We start from the raw sequence: 15,464 nt of genomic DNA on the forward strand, positions 1-15,464 counted from the left end.
CACTCACTTTGTTTGAGAATGAGCCCTGAATACCTCCCTAAAGCGAAAAAGCTAGCACTCGCGCTGCTTGATTTAGGAACAAATTAAGAACAATCCAGCCTCAGATTTTTGAAAAACGAAGAACAGTCGGCCTGAGCTTAAATTTACTGGTTTTTGTAAAAAAAGAGTGCAGCACACCTTTTCGTCAGAGTGCCTTGACTCTTTCAAAAAAACCTAACTCGAGCTATATCTTTTGAGGAATTTTCAACTGAGTAGCTACGAAAAACTTGCAGTTTCCTTTTTTGACAATTTGTAATTGATTCGTTGTTCTGTTTTTGACTTATCGTGGCTTTGTAACCTTTGTAAGCTTGATTTAGTTATTTGTAAGCTTGGCGATTGTAAAGATAAAGACATTGGAGAACTGTAGCATCACTTTGGTGTTTTTTTCTCCAAATTGAGTAGAGTACGCAAAAAGACGTACTTATGATTATACTTTTATTGGCAAGTAATTGACGTAGGCAGTAAAGAGAATTGGTCCTAACTTCGATCCTTGGTGGATTCATGATGTAACTTTGCTATGTGCGTATTCGACTAGACAGGAATAGGCAGACCAAGATATCAAAATATAAATGACAGAACGGATTAAAGGTAATGTGTCCATATAAAAGGACTGCGTATACCCAACTTGTCAAGCCACCCATCAAAATAACGGTTTGCGATTGGTATGTATTCTTGCGATGCAAAACTGCTCACATGAAAAGCTGACCTCGCAGCAGGATAGATAAACAGAACGACCGTAATGACTGGGGCGATGACATGAAAAATCACATGTTTCTAAAAACCCCCGCAGGGTCGCCTGCTTAAGCTGGACACATTACCTTTAAGTCTATGGTTTTACACGTGATGGTATAATGGTGATTCTTAAGGAATTAGTCTGGCAAGGGTACTTGATAATATAAAAATATCAACATTATCTGTAAATCTCATCATCAAATTGTATCTGGCTACGAAATGATCACCCATACGTAGACAGGAAATGAAAAAGTCCCGCCTGAACTGTCTTTAGATGGTGTCATTAATTGAAATAGTGCTCTTGAACCAAAATGTCTGGAATAAATTTCTTGCAACCATCAAAAATAAAAACCGTTTTTGAGGGAATCTAGAAAAAAGATATTGGTAAAATTTGGTGGGCTATTAAAAAAACTACTCTTATTGCATTGGAATTTTTTTCTAGCCATTTAGCGTTGTTTGGGATAATTTACATCGTCTGATTCTTACCACTGGAAACAATGACATGTTTCTATGATTATGAAATGTGACTGGGCTGTTGTAATGACTTTGTGTGAAATCGTTTGGACAGAGGTTGCAAGCGTCATTGATAAGCATAAAAAGTGTATAATAATTGGCTTTTGAAAAACAAACATTTGAGTATACTTAAGCATTTCGTCTGACATTCTTCAGAGTACAAAAGTTGGATATATATATTTCCACAACTGTCCACAACTGGATATATATATATTTCCTAGCGTAGAGTTTTCGATCTATGTTCTGACGTTTTATACTCTGAAAAGTGTCAGACGAAAAGCTTAAGTATACTCAAATGTTTGCTTTTTTCAAAGCCATTTTCAAGTTTTGTACCACCAAAAGATTATTTTCATAATAACTCTGAATGCATGGAAACTCAGAAATTTCATTTGCCTCAAAACTCTCGTTTCTGTTCATAACAATAAATTATATACATGTAGAGTTAAAAATTGTGTTCTCTGTCAGCAAGATGATATAACTCTATAGAAAGATCACATCTTAATACTGTAAAGAACTCAATTGACGCAGTAAAATATTGCTATTACATTAATACTTGAAAGTATTGTAAGATAATCAAATGAGTCACGAAAGATGTTTTATGTTTGGGCATTTTTAAGTTCTTTAATTTTTCTTCAGCTGGCATTGCTAGGGAGGGGTTCGAAGGCTTTTAGCGAAAGTTCTAACAAGGGAAAAAAGAAGGGTTAACAGAGAAAAGTGGGATCACGGCTACTTTTAAAATGCCTTCATACTTTAACTAAGGATGACAAATGTATACCGCTTGTTTAACTATGAGAGCTTCTGATTGCCATGACAGCATATTCATTCATGTAAATGTTCATCAACAAAGACCACATATCACATAGGATAGTGTCGCCTACCCTGCCACCATAACAGCGTTAAACTATGATGCTTTTCTAATAGTTTGTTTATTCTTTGTTACTTCTTTTCTAATCCAAAGGCTCTGGCTAAAAAAAGAAACATTATCTCATATAGATGAAGCTCTAATGATATGCAAGTGAGTGGAATGTATCAAACAGAAAAATCTCTTGACTGAGTGAGCAGGAATCATCAATTGTTTTGAGAAATCATGTGAACAATAGAAAGGCAAACCTCAGAACTGGCTAAAACAGTTACTAGGACTCATACAACAGTATCGACTTCCAAACAAACATATCTCAAGACTTTATGACATTATGATTATTATTTGTTATAAAAATCACATATGAAAGACTTATTTAGTAGTAATTCAAAACTATTACCTCGAACTGTCCATGATTTCTAAAAATAACTCGAGAAGGCAGTCCACGTGTTTGCCTTATAAAGCACATCCAACAGCTTCTGCAAATGGAAAAAACAAACATTCTCGCTAAAGAGTTGAATGACGAGATTTCATTTTAAGAAAGATGAAATTCGGTTACTATAGATTTATGAGTAATTTTGATTAATTTTCAAGAACTGAGTAAATAATACAGATGGAAAAATTCCTTTTCGTCTCGTACCATTCCACTTTGTCTCGTACCAACGTCTTAAATCGTATATAAGTTATACCCCAATGGCGGATCACAGCCAACCTGGGGGTTTATTACCTTTTGCTTAGTCTTTGTAAAAGGAGTCTTTGGGGCTTATAGGCGATGAGCTCCTTACTAATGAGTTCTCAGTTACTTTTAAAAGCCTCTAGCTAAGAAGTCTCAATTAACCCAAGCCTCTCCTTTTCTGTTTTCCCCTTAAAAACAACACAATGTAACTCAGAGAGGTCTCTTCTCTTACCTATATGATGCGATGATAATTGCCAGGGCGAGCCACAAAATAACGACTAGAAGACCACATAGCTCCCTGCAGCACAAAAAGAAAAGGCAATAAATAGCCTTGCTTTTTATTCAATATCTGATAGTAAAATGTACTCGCTGTTCAAAGAAGTTCAATTGGCATAAAGAGTAGACGTGTAACTCTAAAGCCTGTAGATGAGGACTGAATGACGAATCAAATAGCACCTTACCACCCCTCTTCGACACTCGTGATGTTTGGAGATGCAGCTGAGATTTTCTCCCCATATGTAATCGAAAGGTAGATCATGCCTCCTACGCAGGCACTTAAATGAAGAGCGGCTAAAACCTTCCATAAGATGAAATCTACAAAATGATGCAGTGTGATTATGACTGATAGATTATTTCGATTAAATATTCAAGGCGATTACGAATTATTCAAGGCATTGAGTCAATGGCATTGATTTAAGGCAATGATGTACATGAATGGGGTTGGGGTAAGCACCCTTGACAAAACTTGTTTACAATATAAGTACGAGATAGCTTCACGTGATCAGTTTAATGCCCACCAAAGCAGTGCAGCACGAAAATCATGACTCAGCCTTTTTTGGTATACCCTATCTTTTTATCATGACTCAGTGTCTTTAAGATTTATCATGTTCAAGAAAATCAATCAAAAGCTGTCCCTTGAAAAGGGATGAGATTCTTGAAGCAAAAGGCACTTCAAGGCGACAAATTCTAATAGATCTAAAAAATCTGTAAAAGCTTCTTGATTATTAGATAAAACACACACCCTGAATATGAATCCAAATCGTCACACCAATTGAAAGCAAACACGGTATAATGTACACAGTCTGAAATGATGGAAAAGGTGCAAATAAAACTACAGCATACATAATGCATTTACAAACCAGTATCAAATATTAAAGGAAGTAAAACTATTCAGTTTAACAGAATCTTCAAAACAGCAGTCAATAAAAAAATTACATTTAGACGGAAATGTTTTAATTGCACGTTTTCTCCGTCTGTGCTAAGCTTTGCCATTACACTTTATTGCACATTATATGAATCAAGATAACACTCAAAACATTTTTGTTAAATCATCTCTGCCATGTGAATTAGTCATATCATCTTACGATTAGAACATCGAAATTATCAAAATTAAATGCAAAAAGAAGAAATAAGAACTGAAGTTTGGTTCTAATAAACTACTGAGAATGAACAAAACGATTGACCTTTTTTCTGCTGTGAAATAGATTTTATAGGATCCCTGCCTGTGCTACTAGTTCGAAATAAAAAACCATGTAATTGCTCTTGAATTGAGAATTAGGCCCTGTTAAATATTATTTAATAAATATAAAAAACATTTTTACCGTCCATGCATGGGAATCAGGATCATTCCACTACAAAGAAGGAGACAGTCTCTTAATACGATACAAAATCTCACCAATGTTTTCAATAAAGATGAATAAATTCAATAATTTGCTACTGAGATCTTCTATAGCTGAAGCATAAATACAATGAAGCATGAAACAGAAAATTCGGATAGTACTTGAAATAGCTATTAGACTATTCTCTGTATGTACTCTTTAGATAATTGGTCGGAGCTGGAAAGTGAAACTGTGACGTGGGACTGTGACGTAGGGCTGTGAAGTAAGGCTGTGGCGTGAACTATACACTGATCTGAAAATTGGAACTATGATGTTGGCATGTTGGGCTGTGACGGAGGTTGTGACGTAGGGCTTTGACGTAGAGCTGTGACGTAGGACTGTGATGTGGAGCGGTGACGCAACGATATGACGTAGACTGTGATTCTGAAGTCCTACTCTTAATACTTCATGGCCAGTGTTTATGAAAAATTATATTCATAATAGAAGCCACAATCTAGAAAGTGATTTTCATTCTCAATTTTAATTATAAGCCACCCTTCGAATAAGTTTCATGTAAAAATGTCCTGATGCAATTAAGCCCCCGGGGGCTATTCGAGGATTTGTGGTGCTGGTAAGGGACGCCGGAGAGGGGGCAATCACCCCTGTTGCCTTTTTATATGAGGGGCAAGGGGGCTAAATGCCCTTTTCATAGAAGTGTCCTTGACTCCGGTCTTTTATAGGAAATCAAAGAGATCCATATAAAATCCTGACTCTAGTGCCTTATTTATGACGACATTTCTCCCAAACCTGTAAAAAAAATTCTTATGCCGAAATTTAGCCGATTTTTAAGATACCGACAGGAGATCGAAACAAAATAACAGTTACGAAAGAATTGTTGGTAGCTAGGAATTATTTCTCAAATGTCCTTTTACTCAAACCTGCCCCCTTGCCCCTTGGTCTTCCCTGGTGCTGGTGTTCAGTAATGAAAACATTTTCACGTGAACATTTTGGCTCCTTCACATGGTTACAGGCAAAAGCTGCACATTTTCACCGTTTTAGGATTCTACAAGAATTTAGGACAATAAGCATCTTGTAATGTTCACCTGTAACACTGCGGCTGCCCCAAAGATAACTGCCATTAACCCATTTATAACTCTCCATAATATTTGTTTCCAGGAGAGAGATCGACATCCACAGTCTAAATACCAAGGTTGTTTTCTGTTTATGAGAAGAAAAAGGAATTAAATATTTAATCTCCTTTCAACAAACTTTTGAAATTTCTAGCTTACAGTTTTAAAGCTTCTTTAGTTCTTGCTTTCAATCCAGATCCTAAGGGATGACACTCAAACTCAAACTGAAAGCATCCCAAACTCAGCAGAAAACAACCTACTTACAATATAAACATTTGTACGATCTTGTTACTATATTGCAATATTGTAAAAAGGAAGGTACTTCAAGTGTTACTTTAACAACTTGAATCGGTACTTGAAAAACTCAAGTAGAGTTGATGAACCAGGTTTGTACCCAGAGTACGAAAACACGTTACTCGTATACCTGGTTTCTTCGTCTGTAACAAGATTTGTCTGGCTGATAGCAGACCCAACTGGCGCTTGCATGCACGCCTGTCCATTCATGGATTTATTTTCACCATCCATTTATCAGCTCTTGTAATCTATCAACTTCTACGAACATTTCACTTTGACATGCATTTAGGCCACGTTGATTTCCAATGAATCCTATCAAGCGAGACTTGCCATTGTGGCTAACAGTCATTGTCAATATAATAGCTCGACCTTTCTTTATGGATACAAAGGTAGAAAGATAATAGCGCACAATGTTTTTTCAGGGGCTGCTTGACAATGAATATTTGATGTCCTTTTCCTGCTGCAACAGAAGAAAAACTAGGGCCTTTTGAACATACTAACAAGGGGGCGATGGCACATTTTTTGCTCGGCTTAGGTCTCCTAAGACGGCTATTTTAGCTCATGGCTCGTGCCCCCCCTAATAATTTGATGCATCACAACAGGCACCGCAGAGAAGGGGGCTATAGCCACTCACTTTTTGCCAAAGATGCAATGAATTTACAAATGAATCACTAGTCAAACCACTTTTTATTCGGTTTTAGCCCCCCCCCCCATATTTCTCAACGCTCCACGGTGCCTGGACAAATCTAATATTATCGGCTGTGCCTATTTAAATATGTCACCAAGGAATACCCTAACCCTCCCTCCCTGAAACACAAGCATCTAGCAATGGTACTGCTGATAGCACAATGATGCCAGCATGGAAAAGACCTACGAACTCTTCTTCAACATACAAGAACGTGTTTCTACTAGACAGAAGAATGGCAGTCTCTAGAAATTAGGTTTAATGGCACTTCGTCCCGATGCATTTCGATGGCCATTCAAATTCCCATTGGTTGGAATGACTGACAGGAAGCAATGTCTTTGATTTCGGCCATTTGATAAGAATCATTTGAATTTTGTTAAAGTACACAGTTTATTGATGAATTTTAATCTTAGGAAAGCCGCTAGTCGAGTCGATTATTTGGTCTGCTTTTACAATGGGCCTAAATTAGCACGAAGAGATAGTTACAAGTTAGACTTTCTTAAGACCAAAGGAGTAACGAACTGTCATCATCGCTATCGCAATTGAGATAAAACTTTCTTACCTTGAACAATCCTGTATGAAAATTGCTTCTTCGTGGCTTCTAAGCTCCGATTGCTTTGCAGATAGAATTGTAAGACGTTCATCCGACATTGCTAAAAGTTGTTACAACAGTTGCAATGTAAAGAGAAGTTATGTTAGAGATTGCTGCAACAAATCATCTTGATAATTGAAAAGACGTAAGAGCCAGCAAAACTGATAAAAGAAATTATTTTAGTACAAAACTGACTGCATTTGGCTCTTAATGAGCTGCTTTGCCGCGACGAAGTTTGCTTTGCAAATACAATAATATACAGGTCAGCTGCAATCAGGCATTCAAACACACACCTGCGTAAACACCATTTATTCACTACCCGATTGCTTTTGAATGTTCATTACGGAATGGGCTTCTACTTGAACACAAATACACCTGTTCTAAGCAAACTGACTTTACGATAGCTAGCTCTGGTTGTGAGATTAATCGATAACTTAAGCGTCTAGAACCCCGTTTACACGAGCAAAAAGAGCGTAAATATCGAATTCGGGATGCCGAGAAAGCGTGCTCTGTAAACAGCTATGTCGCAATCATTACTCTAAAAGATTCAATCCAATTGACTGAATGATTCAATCTAATAATCTAAACTGGCCCTGGGTATTCAATGTTTAAAGCTGATACAAATATGTACAGTGTAATCCGGATACAACGCACTTTTAGGGACCGCCGATTAAGGACGCTGTATCCCAAAGTATGTTATAACCAAGAACGTTATACAGGGATTATTCTGTAAAAATATATAATAACTAAATAGCTTTTCAACACCTTCCTGGTTTTTCCTAATCATTGCTTCAGGGAAAAGATACTATACAACACTGGGGTTCAAGCGAAGTTAATCCAAACCTAAGAGTAGCCTATGTTGCTATTTGTAATTGCTCTTCGTTTTTGTTGCTTATACTGCCCCTGTTTGCTCTTTGTAACTTTCCTTTTAGAGGTGTTTCTTCAGATTCCTGATTATGGTAACTACTATGCATAATGAAATTTTAGGTCACGTGAATGCAAAATGACAGAATCTGGAACGCGATCGTCATCCATTGTTTAAACGGGTGTAACAACATCGCTTTTATCACGTCATTTAGGTGTAAACGTGTAGGAATATAACTTTCGTGAATTTATCGATGTGCATTGTTTCCTGGGTACGAGAGACACACAGAGTCAAAGAAAGCATGACCAGGGGAGGGAAATCGCAAATATGAATGGAAAGGAAAGGAAAGGCAGCAATAATGGGACATTATTTAAATATTTAGTATACATGAAATATACTTAAATAATGTTGTTGTTGTTGCTGTTGTTGTTGCATTAACTGAACAAAGTATCGGCTTTGTTTCTGTAAAAGCAAGAGTCAACGAAAACAAAACACCTCGTGCGAGCCTGTTCTTTAGTTCTCTAGTATAAGCAGCAATATCGGGCGTGAAATGACAAACTTCAAGATGGCTATGAAGTGTTTTAAATCCTACAGAAACAACAATTGCATCACTATCTTTAACATCATTAAACAATTCTAAACTACTTCTTAAGAGAAGGATAGCATAACCAATCTAATGTAAACAACTTGCATTTTCGTCCTTTCTAAGTACCTGAGTATTAAAGTCATCAAAGTTTGCTGAGGAAAATCTGTTTAAGAGCCCCTCCATCGCCAAATTCTTAGTCAGACACACCAAGGTACACTTAAATTGCTCTACTCCAAAACGTGAACGAATGTCATTTTTCTTCTTTTGTTTCAGATTATTTCATATGACAAATATATGGCTCATTCAGACAGATTTCTACTTGGGTTTTCAATAAATTTCAAAATATTCTAGACAAATTCAATTTAGGAGGACAATTTAGAAGAAAAGCATAGCAGTAAAAAATGCTGAATGATACAGGGGAGTTTATGGAGTTGGCTATTGAATAGTTAACCAGTATAGAACTGATTCAAAACCTGGCATGGCTAGGCCTTGGCAAAGGATTAATTGCTTCCCTTGCTCAAACGATTAATATTTAGATTACTGTTATATTTCTTGCAAGAATCGACAGGAGATTGGCTTCGTTAGAACTGATATTCTTAGCTACTGCTGTTGATGCAACGTCAACAATAAACAACTACTGCATATCAAACCGAGCTCATTTCAGCTATTTGTTAAGGGAAGTCGCTGAAACTTTATGCTGTTAACTACCAGCACAAAAACAATTCAGCTACCTAAATGAAATAAAAAAATACCAAGGTAGCAACAGTTACCATTTGCATTTATTTGCATAAATAAGGATAAATCCAGCGAGCATCAATAAAACAACTTAACACACAGCATCTTTTTAGTCCTCCCTTAAATCTAAAAAAGGACAGTTACTCTAGCTGCTTCTGCATGAATCTAACGTTAAGGCAACATAACTGTCAAGTTTAAACAAAATACATAGACGAGGAAGAGAAATTTCCTTAATAGCAAATTTTACAACTTATTCAATAAAAGAAATTAAAGCGAGATTAAAATACTGAGAATTCTGAATATTATTTACTTCGCGTCCAAGAATTGCAGGATTCCATCCCCCAAACATACACATTCAACTTAAAAATAACTTTTTAGCTTCAAAATCGGGTGCAGTTTAAACTGTTGCGTTTCTACAATTTATCATTTTTTCGATTGAGCTAGCCTTCCTTTTGATTTTGCCAGGCTATCCCCCATTTTCTTGAATTTTTCTTTTCTCAGCTTGACGAAATTACTTGCCAATGCATCCTTTCTTTCCATCAACACTAGAAACACAGAAAGATCGGTAATGACATACATAACCCTTTGCCATGAATAGCTGCGGGATGGAAGCCATATTCGTACTTCTTTCACCAAAGAATGGCATTCAATCGCATTCTAAACTTTTCAAAGAGGAATCATTGGGTATATCTTTTATGAAGGTTTCTTAAAATTGACCTATTCGTTTCGATCTAAAAATGGACATCTCAAAAAATTGGACATTGTTATGAAACTGGTAACAAGAAGCATCATTTCTTGTTCCTATCCTCCTTCAATTCAAAACGAATAACTGCGATGTCACAATTCTTTGACCAGAAATAGGATTATGATGTCGATAAAAAGACAAGCATTAGAAAAATCGCAAAACTAAATTGAACTGAATGGAGTTGATGTTATCAAGAAAACACAGTAAGCAAAGGTAGATAAAGCTCAAGCATTCAAAACGCAGTTCAAAAATTTTTACTAAAACTCAAAACCCGCAGAAGAACAAATAACCTAGAGTAAGTATAATCAAACAAAAGTGAAGGAATTCAATACCTTTAAATGGCTGCCCAATTAGAGACCCGTGGATGAGTGGAAGTTCTATTTGAGGAAGGACGCAGAATCCACCAGAAATGTTCTGTTCTAGCCCAAGAGTGTGATACAGGTCAACAAAAACTTCGCCAGCGATGTCGTTCTCGTGAAAACGATCCCTGTCGTAAACAGTCAGCAACAGAGTGGCACCAGGCTTTTTGCATGTCTCCTCAGGGACTTCGCTTTGATAGACAGATAGATAATTGAAGAATGTATTCATATTATCATTGCCTATTGCACTCTATAGAGAGAAGGCTGTCGTAATCGTTTTACAGGTTTATTCTGTCTTTAGATGCCTTTTAACTCTCACTATTCAAGCATACTGATTCTCTCATCGTTGCGTCTACAAATTTCCTAATTAAAAGGGCCAAAAACCAAAAACCAAAAAGACAGAAGGTAAATGAAATAAATAACACGTTTCTGTACTCTGTGGTATAGTCCATTTTAATAAGAACTGTGACTGCCTAAACCGTGAAGTTGCAGGTGTATGCTATCCTATCACGCCAGGTTATTTTCGACACTCACTGTCTGGACTTGCCTTTTTTACTGTGAGAAAATGCACATTTACCAAAAAGGAACGCCAATTTTGCCAATAAGGAGTGCCCATGACCAACTTTTGGTTACGTAAGGCAGTTTCAAAATCAACATCACAAAAAATACATTGCCAAAATATTACCCCTCCCCTAACATTTTCTCGTCGAACTTAGGCCAAATACAAAATCGATGCTGCCGAGAACTTGAGGGGACGTGTCCCCCCAAGACCTAAACAATTATCATTACTTATAATTAGTATAGAAAAAATTTGACAAAAATATACTTACAAGCTAAAATTCTCATCAAAGATGGCAAACCGCGTCTCGTGTTGCACTCGAGTTCGCTTTTCTGCCTGCCCCTTGAACATGTGCTTAGGGACCAGCTCGAGCTGAACATATGGGTCAGCTAGCTCTGTATAAAATGATATGCATTGAATCATGCTCTTTAAACTATTACTAACTGAATCACTCTCTAAGATGTCACTGTGCTACATCAGCTACATAGCAGGTATTTCTAAACTGCTGCTATGTTACTGTTGCGGCACCAGAAAAAACGTGAGACAAGCATCTATAGGTGACAAAAAGACTGTCTCTGTTCCCTCAAAACATGTTGTATATAACCTGAAAATCGTATGCACTCAATGCTCTGAGTGGAATTTCAATTCTATATAATCTTAACCATCCTCCGTTTATTTGCAAGATTGCCTGCATCAATGCTACTACCGATATTGTTTGAAGATCTAGTGGAACACACTCCTTCTTACATTAGTCTATTAAAACACATCTGACAAACCATAACTAAGTCTTTGTGCAACATAACCCTTCTGTGCACCATTTTTTCCATTAAAACATAAATAAAAAAGCCTTAGAAAATTGCTTAGAACTGATCACTTACGGTTGCTGTCCATTGGCAGTAAGTCTCGGACATTTAACACTGAAGAAAGAAAGAAGTTTTATCATTTTCAGCATTCCATCAATAAACAGATATCTATGAAAACATGGTACCCTTCTAGAAGTCATACATGCCAAAAAGCATGATAACAAGTTGATATTAGATTCAATATATTATTCAGATTCCTTACTCACTTATTGAATATTGTCATCAACTCGCAGATATCCGCAATGATGCAAAGAGCGATAAAGGGACAAAGTTTGTATCATCTTCATATTTAATCAATAAACAATTCAAAAGACAGAACATACCGTCAACATGCAATGCTTTATTCTCTTGCGAATAAAATATTTTGAAGTTTATTGCTCCAAGAGTGTCATCAGTTTTAGCCTGAAGATACGAGAATAAAGTATTTAAGAATATGAATTACGGACGGTGATTAAAACAACTGCAGCTTTGGAGCCAGTTCACCTCCAAAGTTAAAAAGATCGATGAAAAGATTAGATTGACCTGTCTCTCAATGTTAATATTAACAAGGTAAGAAAGAAAAAGAAACAATACGAAGAAGGCTTCAAACACGAAAGATTTGCTTCTATAAAAATTACAATACATGATACCTATGACGAAGGAAGATTCTGTTTAAAAAATAGATCCTCTGTTTTGTTTAAAACACAGTCTTTACTTGAATGTAGAAGACTATTTCAAGCACCAACATTACGGATAAAATATGTGTATGTTTGAAACACAAAGGCTTTTCTATTTTGATCACTAAGATCTTGAGTTTGTTTTTACAACGAAATATCGTTTGAAAGAAAAAAGCGAGTTGTGAATATTACACTAAGATTGGATTTAAAAAACTAAAACAATGTTTTTTTTAGCGCCAGCATCACAGACAAAATATTTAAGGCTTAACAATTTGTTAAAGGCACAAATATCACATGTTTTATTAATAACATAATGCTCTTGTATCAGAAATATATGTGTCGTAAACATCCCACAAAGACGGTAGTTAAACAGCACAAAAACCAAGCTTCTCGTGTGTGCAGTTTTCATGAGCACATATCTTGTGTTTAAACAATAAACTCTTGCCTTTTTAACGGCTTTTGTAAACATCTCATGATTCGCTATCTTACTTTAAATCAATATTATGAGTCTGTCAGATTAGGACGCTATGTACCATTCTCATACGAATCAATTTAAAGCTATATGATGATCATGTATGGCAAAGAATCAAGTCGAGAAAGCTCACAGTGGGATGATTTTTCGCAAGTCTGTTTAGCAAATATCTAATCAAATCAAATTTAATTAGATAGAGACTAATAAAATCTAGATATAAATACTCACGAACATTTAATATAGTATAAGAATGAGTATTTTTCAAACAAGACCTAGGATACGCTGATTAGGTTACAACATTTTCACAAATCAAACAGCTGTGTTCTTTTGTGTGGATACGAAACTGCTTTTGGAACATAAAATGAACGATCAAGTGTTGGTGAACGATCATATGGTCCTCGCAAAATTTATTCATATCAAACCATCTGACCGACAACAAGGTGAAAATCACTTACCTGCTCTTCGCATTTCTCAATATAATACTTCTCAATGATTTCAGCAGAAGGAGAAGCATACAGTGATAGCAAGCGGTCGATACTCTACAAAACAACGAAAAAAATTAGCTAATTCTCTTTTGAAAAAAATGTGGAACAAATCTTTCAACAAATCCTCTGCTTGAATCTAGTTGAAGAGTAGGACATCAGTGTCTTGGATAAAAACTGAGCTTTAGACTTTTAAATATATAGTCTTCCTATTGATTATGCTATACTTGTTCTACATATTTTGAAGACTAGCTTATTCATTTAAAGGCTAATATGGAGCAACTAGTATCTAGACTGATGTACAAATGGATGGTAACTGTAAATTTAGCTCTGTGTAGTACTGAATACTAGAAAATCAACTGTTACGTCACTCGGTTTGTTCACTTGTTTTCATTGATGGCCACGCTTTATCTACCTGGAACACCCCTACGCGCAACACTATTTGCAGGAAGGGCAAGCAGGAATGAATATAAGACGCTAAAAGGAATGCCCTTCTAGAAGAATATTCTTCTTATCAAGTTCTATTTTTCATTTCAGTGCACCTTCTTTTTTGCAGTAGAAAAGGTACATGATTAGATAGAAGGAGAAAGGGGAATCGTCATCCGTTAGCTATCGCAGGAATAGGAATCACCAAGTGTAGCAATTTCAGAAGTATAGACAAGGGGAATGCTCGTTAAAAATAGCTTCTAAGAACTATATTGAAATAATGGCAACATACCCGAAGAGTGTGCGAGCTGATGAGCTCGTTTTCAATGCCGTTGCCTCCACCTTGGAAGAAATCTTGTGCGATCTATTCAAATCAAGGTCAAAACATTCAATTACGTAATTAACTTTTTCTTAAAAAGCAAAATCATGGCGAACCAGGTGAAAGAAAAACTACTAATTTTTGAAAGAGAAAGCAGACACATTGTTGTTGGAACAATGTTTGCAAAGTCAATCATGCATCCACTTTAAAAGAGTCAACATCTACAGTGCTTGCAAAAAATAGTTGGAGCACCACGATACTCAAAAGTTGATAACCCCAAGATTTAACTACCCCCCCCCCCATATCTAATTTCTTCCCTCCCTCCCTCCGTACAAAGTTGATGCCTTCACATAAGGGCATCTATAATTCAAACCTCAGGTAGTCTCTCACCATAAACCTAATAACATTGAAATTTAGAAACAATACAATAGGGGAAGGCAAACCATCTGTTCGTTTAGTTTGATCTTGGGTTCCAACACTTTTGGAAATGATTGTATGTCTTCAACAAGAATAAAAATTTCAAGCCCTCAACCACCTCGTGTTCAAAATGAATTAACATAAATCCCATTAAAATTTATTATAAAAAAGCTAACTTCTGAGGAAATACTATGAATAGCCTACTCATCATGATAGTTCGTTAGGACGTTAGAATAGATATAAATAAATATGTTATTACAGCATGTCATTAGGGTCTGTATATAAGTCTGTGCTAGCTTTAACAAAAGGGTACTTACATGAAGAACTTTTTGCAGGATTGCAAATACTTTGGGATCCCGCTGCAGAGAAAAAATGTACACTTGTTAGGTTCATCATTGTTCACTTGGGCACAAAAGCTATCAACTGCTGAATATGAAATAAGGAATAAAGGAGTAAAAGAAGAAATAAATCAAATACCCTTGACGTATCTCTAACAACATCCTCCATGCTGAACAAGAAAACTTCCCAAACATGAATCAAACATCTACAAAAGTAACACAAGACTACCGATCAAACATCAACATAGCATTTAAATACTATTAGACTCTATTAACAGACTTAAGAATAAGTTCCTATACTTAAATGAAGCAGCAAAAGTTTTCCCGCTACTTATATCGTCTTTTGGCTGGTAATACGTTACGGTCATAGTGAGCATCCAAGCCCTGCAAGAAACCCTAACAAGAACCAGTGAGGGGTTATGCATTAAAAGTTTAGATGTAATCAAATACTAATTATTATCAAATGATATTGCAGATGAACGGAAAAGTTGCATCCTGAGCAATGAATGGCGAGTAAGGAAAGC

The 15,464-nt window shown here is 36.1% G+C and overlaps 2 protein-coding genes across 3 annotated transcripts in view; both read right to left on the minus strand.

The window, feature by feature from the left end:
• Positions 1-1,649: 1,649 nt before the first annotated feature.
• On the minus strand, positions 1,650-7,227 carry LOC135692133 (transmembrane protein 220). 2 transcript variants are annotated; one of them, XM_065210174.2, is made up of 8 exons: positions 7,089-7,227; positions 5,521-5,635; positions 4,421-4,450; positions 3,841-3,901; positions 3,281-3,413; positions 3,052-3,117; positions 2,544-2,622; positions 1,650-2,249 (listed from the first exon to the last, which is right to left on the minus strand). In XM_065210174.2, the coding sequence occupies exons 1-8, from the start codon at positions 7,175-7,177 to the stop codon at positions 2,232-2,234; spliced, it is 591 nt and encodes a 196-aa protein (XP_065066246.2). In that variant the 5' UTR covers positions 7,178-7,227; the 3' UTR covers positions 1,650-2,231. The 2 variants fall into 2 exon arrangements, with proteins under 2 accessions (XP_065066246.2, XP_065066245.1); XM_065210173.2 differs by lacking the exon at positions 7,089-7,227 and adding an exon at positions 5,972-6,406.
• Positions 7,089-15,464, minus strand: part of LOC135692123 (protein unc-13 homolog D) — a 31,223-nt gene continuing 22,847 nt past the window's right edge. Inside the window, exons 28-36 of the mRNA XM_065210160.2 lie at positions 15,080-15,146; positions 14,920-14,961; positions 14,159-14,230; positions 13,414-13,497; positions 12,154-12,232; positions 11,846-11,884; positions 11,239-11,362; positions 10,382-10,599; positions 7,089-9,849 (exon numbers count right to left, since the gene is read on the minus strand). Coding sequence (XP_065066232.2) covers positions 9,728-9,849; positions 10,382-10,599; positions 11,239-11,362; positions 11,846-11,884; positions 12,154-12,232; positions 13,414-13,497; positions 14,159-14,230; positions 14,920-14,961; positions 15,080-15,146 — 847 coding nt within the window. The 3' untranslated portion in view covers positions 7,089-9,727. The remainder of the gene's footprint in view (positions 9,850-10,381; positions 10,600-11,238; positions 11,363-11,845; positions 11,885-12,153; positions 12,233-13,413; positions 13,498-14,158; positions 14,231-14,919; positions 14,962-15,079; positions 15,147-15,464) is intronic.

Source organism: Rhopilema esculentum, chromosome 13, assembly GCF_057945365.1.
Source record: "Rhopilema esculentum isolate cy_ngs chromosome 13, ASM5794536v1, whole genome shotgun sequence".
Taxonomy (NCBI): Eukaryota; Metazoa; Cnidaria; class Scyphozoa; order Rhizostomeae; family Rhizostomatidae; genus Rhopilema; species Rhopilema esculentum.

Excerpts from the sequence above, each read along its gene's own strand:
- LOC135692133 (XM_065210173.2), bottom strand. The coding sequence starts at position 6,072 with ATGGATGGTGAAAATAAATCCATGAATGGACAGGCGTGCATGCAAGCG. Across the intron at positions 5,636-5,971 it reads GTTACAGACGAAGAAACCAG|AAAACAACCTTGGTATTTAG; the intron begins GTATACGAGTAA and ends TCTCATAAACAG. Across the intron at positions 2,623-3,051 it reads ATTATCATCGCATCATATAG|AAGCTGTTGGATGTGCTTTA; the intron begins GTAAGAGAAGAG and ends TTCCATTTGCAG.